This window comes from Hyperolius riggenbachi, chromosome 3 (assembly GCF_040937935.1).
Source record: "Hyperolius riggenbachi isolate aHypRig1 chromosome 3, aHypRig1.pri, whole genome shotgun sequence".
Classification (NCBI taxonomy): domain Eukaryota; kingdom Metazoa; phylum Chordata; class Amphibia; order Anura; family Hyperoliidae; genus Hyperolius; species Hyperolius riggenbachi.
Genome location: NC_090648.1, coordinates 497,093,958 through 497,099,957, shown reverse-complemented (window position 1 = coordinate 497,099,957; position 6,000 = coordinate 497,093,958). Strand labels below are relative to the sequence as shown.

Sequence of the window (6,000 nt, the reverse complement as noted above, 5' to 3'; positions counted from 1 at the left end):
AGGCCTCACTTGCCTCAATTGAGGTCAGTGTTCACAACTCCACCATAAGAGAGAGACTGGCAAAAACGGCCTGCATGGCAGATATCCAAGGCGCAAACCACTTTTAAGCAAAAAAGAACATTAAGGCTCATCTCAATTTTGCTAAAAAAAACATCTCAATGATTGGCAAAACTTTTGGGAAAATACCTTGTGGACCGACGAGACCAAAGTTGAACTTTTTGGAACGGTGTGTGTTCCGTTACATCTGGCGTAGAAGTAACACAGCATTTCAGCAAAAGAACATCATACCAACAGTAAAATATGGTGGTGGTAGTGTGATGGTCTGGGGTTGTTTTGCTGCTTCAGGACCTGGAAGGCATGCTGTGATAGATGGAACCATGAATTCTACTGTCTACCAAAAAATCCTGAAGGAGAATGTCCTGCCATCTGTTCGTCAACTCAAGCTGAAGCGATTTTGGGTGCTGCAGCAGGACAATGACCCAAAAACACACCAGCAAATCCACCTCTGAATGGCTGAAAAAAACAAAATAAAGACTTTGGAGTGGCCTAGTCAAAGTCCTGACCGGAATCCTATTGAGATGGTGTGGTATGACCTTAAAAAGGCGGTTCATGCTAGAAAACCCTCAAATAAAGCTGAATTACAACAATTCTGCAAAGATGAGTGGGCCAAAATTCCTCCAGAGCGCTGTAAAAAGACTCGTTGCAAGTTATCGCAAACGCTTGATTGCAGTTTATGCTGCTAAGGGTGGTCCAACCAGTTATTAGGTTCAGGGGGCGATTTCTTTTTCACACAGGGCCATGTAGGTTTTGAGTTTTTTTTTCTCACTAAATAATAAAAACCATCATTTAAAACTGCATATTGTGTTCAATTATGTTATCTTTGACTAATAGTTAACGGTTTTTGATGAGCAGAAACATTTAAGTGTGACAAACATGCAAAAGAATAAGAAATCAGGAAGGGGGCAAATAGTTTTTCACACCACTGTAATATCATGCATACAATATCTGTGAATGGTAACACTCGGATCTTACCTTCTTTTAAAGCGAGCACCCATTGCTGGCGACTCTCTCTGTCTGGAGCGAAGATGTACAAGAAGTAATTCTCATGGAGAACCTGAGGACAGACACGCAAATCACATCATTTACTATATAAGCTAACTGTACCTATTGTTCTTATCATTGAATTAGCTTCCATGGTGCTGTACAAATACATATTACTGTATATAGTAATCCAAAGTACAAGACGATACAAAGACAGCATTGCTCCTATCTATCTGTTGCAGCCACTGGCTGGCTTAGGTTTGCATCCTCATGGCAATGCCTGAATAACATCTGTTTTGTTTTTAACCACTTTATCCACCACTGCAGTACATCTACGTCCTCTGTGACTTCATCTAAGCCACGAGTCAGTAGATATACGTCTTGCAGCAGAAGCAGTGCTGTGCAGGGTTGGGCTTGCTCCTGTGCACATTTCTGGCACTATCTGATGCAGCACTAATTGGTGAACGGGAATATATGTTTCCTGACCTAATGAGATTGATTTTTACCATTAAAAATACTTTTATTTTTTAATTTCATAGTGAAAAATACACTCTGTAGCATTATTTCAGAACCAAATATCTTCACCATAAATTGTGACCGGAACATAATCTAAGTTTTGTGATAAGCGGTAAAGAATAGCCAAACAAAAGTTGTGTTTTTTATCTTCAGTCACACTTTTTATTTTTCAACTGGAATTGGTAAAACTGAGAAGTAATGTGTTTTTTCAATTTTTTTCCTTGTTTTCCCATTAAAATTCATAGAAAACAAAATTGTTCGAGGGAATAAATGGCATGCAATGAAAGTCTAGTTTGTCTTGCAAAAAACAATATATTTCATTTCTGTGTCATAAGTGGGGATAAAGTTATTTCCGATTAAATAAGGACATAGCTAAACTATCAAAACTGCTCTGCTCCATAAGTGGGAAACAAGGTCTGGATGCGAAGTGGTTAAATAAGATGAGTTACCTGGAAGGCGTACTTGTTCCTGCAGCGCGATGCTTGACATCAGTGGTGACAATCTCCACACATTTTATGCGAGCCACTTCCACAAAGCCCCTCAGACTGCGCACTTTCTGCAGGCAGAGGAGAACGCAGCAATTAATATTATTGTGTATGAAAGAGGAACTGTAGTCAAACTAACAATGAATAAAAATGGCTTTTTTTTTTTTTTTTTTACAAAATTAACTAATATATTACTATTTAGTCAGTGTTTGCTCTTTGTAATATTTTTCCTCAGTCTGATTTACTTTCTGAAATTCATAGCAGGTGGCAACATCTTCAGTTGTCACTGTCAGGTGATCTATGCGGAATGTTCGTTTACTGAAAGTCCCAAAGCCAGTAGAAAAGATCTCTGGTCTTCTAGAATGCTTGGGGAAGAGAGAATTCCGCATATTAAACAGCCTAGGCTAAAGCTACGTACAACACATGGGACAACGATCGTTCGTTGTCAACGACGAACAAACTTTTAATTGATGAAAGAACGACCTAAGTAAAGTTAGTTTTAAAAGGGGTGTAACGATCAGATCGTTAGAACGAACGTTACATCACAGAAAGCAACTATTGCGCCTGCGCATAAAAATGAAAAGTTCCATGGAGAAATAGTGAAATGCGCATGTCAAGCCTAGTACGAACGACCCTTTTTGCAAACGATCGTCGTTGGATAAAAATCCGCCAAGCTAGATCGTTCGTTTTTTAACGATCTAGCTCGTCCGTCGTTAGACTTCATGGTCGTTGGCTGCTTTTTTTTAAACGATCATTGTTTGAAACGATCGGGGAACGATCGTTTCAAACGACTATAGTCGCATGTGTGTACGCACCTTAAGCCTCCGTGGAAGGGTGGGGCTCCTGAAAATGGAGTGGGTATCCTGAATCATTTACTACATTCAATTATATTTCATTACAGTTTCTCTTTAATATAACACTGACACTTTTTTCTTGCACCTCTTCAGGCCTCAATCACACTTATTTGAATATGCGTGCTGTGCGGAATTGCAAGTCTGTGCTCATTGTCCATACAATATATTTTTAAAACATTGCATTTTTTTTCCTGTTTGTCTTGTGATTTTTCTGTGGTTTTAAATTGCGCTGCAGGACAACCCCCCCCCTCCCCCCCCCCCAATAAATAAAATGTAAAAAACTGCAAAAATCAGACAAATGGAAAACCACATGGTAAGTATGAATGCAGCCTAAGGGTCCTTTTCCACCGGAAAGTATGATCACGGCACTGCAATCGCGATTTGTCGCGTACTTTACCTCACGATTTAGCATCGATTGCGATTGGCTGTATCAGTCAATTGAAAGTGCAGGAACAATGCAGCGCTTTCCTGTACCGCAAACGAATTGCACCGGTTGGTGGAAAAGGGGCATCGCAATTAACATGTTATTCATGGTGCCACTGCGATCAGCAAAACTCGTGCACTCTGATTATTAAATCGGAGCGCAGCCAATGGAAAAGGGCCCTTAAAGAGAACCCGAGGTGGGTTCTAAGAATCCAATTATCATACAGAGGCTGGGTCTGCATATAATGCCCAGCCTCTGTTGCTATACTGTTTCCCCCCAGCCCCCCTGCGCTCTGCTTGCCCCCCATAAATCACACAGCCATGCTAGCGACACACAGCTGGCTGTTTACATGTGAAGTGTCAGTCTCTGCCACTCCCCCGCCTCCTCCATAGCGCCGGTCCCCGCCTGCGTCCCTTCCCTCCAATCAGCAATCAGACATTTCACAATGTAAACAGCCGGCGCCAGCACGGCGATTGATTTATGGGGCATAGCAGAGCGCAGGTGGGAGACAGTATAGCAACAGAGGCTGGGTATTATATGCAGACCCAGCCTCTGTACGCTAATTGGATTCTTTGAACCCACCTCGGGTTCTCTTTAATGTCCAGCAGAGGAAGCTCACAATGTAAAGTCTCATCCATCTGTGGTCGGGGCAGGGCCGGCGCTACCATAGAGGCAAAGGAGGCAGCTGCCCCAGGGCCCCGGAGCTTGTAGGGGCCCCCAGTGGCTACAAGAGGAAAAAAAAATGTTCAAATCGGCCTTATAGTTTTGAGAAAATCGATTTTAAAGTTTCAAAGGAAAAAAAATACACATTTAAAAACCTGCTGACTTTAATGGTTAATAGCAAATCCACCTTAAATGCTAGAAACCCTAAATTTGCAGGATATGCTAAGGAGATCATTAGGAATAAGAGGAAAAAACAATTTTTCAAAAAGACCTTATAGTTTTTGAGAAAATCGATTTTAAAGTTTCGAAGGAAAAAAGTATACTTTTAAATGCGATAAATGTCACTTTTAGTAGCAAACCTAACGGTAGTGTAATTTTACATGCATCAAAAGAAAGAGAAATACATTTCCTGACGGGGTTTCCAGGGGGTCATACGCAGACGCAGCGCTTTGGCCAGGGATCGCTATACAGCCGCAATATGTATGGCTGTATGAAGATCCCTGGCATTTTTTCCTAATGTCCCAAATTGTTTTTTATGTTTAGAGTGTGGGAATTTTTTTTTTTTTTAAATTATGTGGGTCCCCCCTCCTGAAACTTTTTAACCCCTTGTCCCCCATGCAGGCTGGGATAGCCAGAATGTGGAGCTCCGACCGATTGGGACTTCACACCCTGACTATACCAGCTGCAAAAAAGGTCCCCTAATGCCGATTTTTGTTCCGGGGTATATGTTGGGGGGGGGGCCCAGGTTTATTTTGCCCTGGGGCCGCATTGTTGCTTAAACCGGCCCTGGGTCGGGGGTGAGGTGGGTATGTGTGTGTGTGTACAGTGTGTGTGTGTGTACAGTGTGTGTGGTGTGTACAGTGTGTGTGTGTGTACAGTGTGTGTGTGTACAGTGTGTGTGTGTGTGTGTGTGTATGTGTGTGTTATGGGGCATAGCAGAGCGCAGGGGGAGACAGTATAGCAACAGAGGCTGGCAAGTGGGTATTGTATGCAGACCCAGCCTCTGTGTGCTAATAGGATTCTTAGAACCCACCTTGGGTTCTCCTTAATGTCCACCAGAGGACCTCACAATGTAAAGTCTCCTCCATCTGTGGTCGGGGGTGAGGTGGGTGTGTGTGTGTACAGTGTGTGTGTGTATGTGTACAGTGTGTTTGTGTGTACAGTGTGTGTTTGTGTGTACAGTGTGTGTGTGTGTGTGTGTACAGTGTGTGTGTGTGTGTGTACAGTGTGTGTTTGTGTGTGTACGTGTGTGTGTGTGTGTACAGTGTGTGTGTGTGTGTGTTTGTACAGTGTGTGTGTGTACAGTGTGTGTGTATGTGTCAGGCAGATCATATCCTAGCCAGGTTATGAACCTGAGAATCAGTGCTGTAAACCTACATATAAGCATGGGGCTTCTGTCAGCCGAAAAAATCATGGATGACAGTCTACTAAAAGACAGTGACAACTCCTGCACATTGGTCGAGCGGCTTACGCTGTTCTATGGAGACGGGAATGGAAGGAACGACAGCAGAGCTCCCTGCAGAAACCAGAGACAAAATAATCTGCCAAAACATGGCTGTTTGTTTCACTGTGGTGTATTCAATAAACTGCGCTAAGCAGAATGACATGCATAAAGTCTTAGTCCGCAAACGGTTCCCGAACCGTTCGCAGAGCGAACATCTCCCTCTGTACTATTTCCGGGTTGCTATGACCCGGAGTAGTACGCCTGCGCTGGCCAGGCGGCGCGCGTCCTAGATCGCGCGCCTGTTGCCGGACACTTTCTGCGCATGTGCGTGACGTCATGAGTGACGTCACGCTCCTGCGCAGAGTGCCCGGCAACAGGGCGCGCGATCAAAGACGCACACCGCTGGGCCAGTGCAGGCGTACTACTCCGGGTCATAGCGACCCGGAAGTAGTACAGGGGGGAGATGGCTGCTCTCATTGCAGCTAGAGGTTCGCCCGCGAACGGTTCGGGCCATCTCTAGTCTTAGACCTCGTTCACATTACACACATTGCCGTCCGTATGTCGGCAATGTGT

The 6,000-nt window shown here is 43.8% G+C and overlaps 1 protein-coding gene across 1 annotated transcript in view; it reads right to left on the bottom strand.

The window, feature by feature from the left end:
• Positions 1–6,000, bottom strand: part of ITK (IL2 inducible T cell kinase) — a 98,617-nt gene that overhangs the window by 85,505 nt on the left and 7,112 nt on the right. The window contains 3 exon segments of the mRNA XM_068273101.1: positions 1,033–1,114; positions 2,007–2,039; positions 2,042–2,113. Of these exon segments, the coding sequence (XP_068129202.1) occupies positions 1,033–1,114; positions 2,007–2,039; positions 2,042–2,113 (187 nt within the window).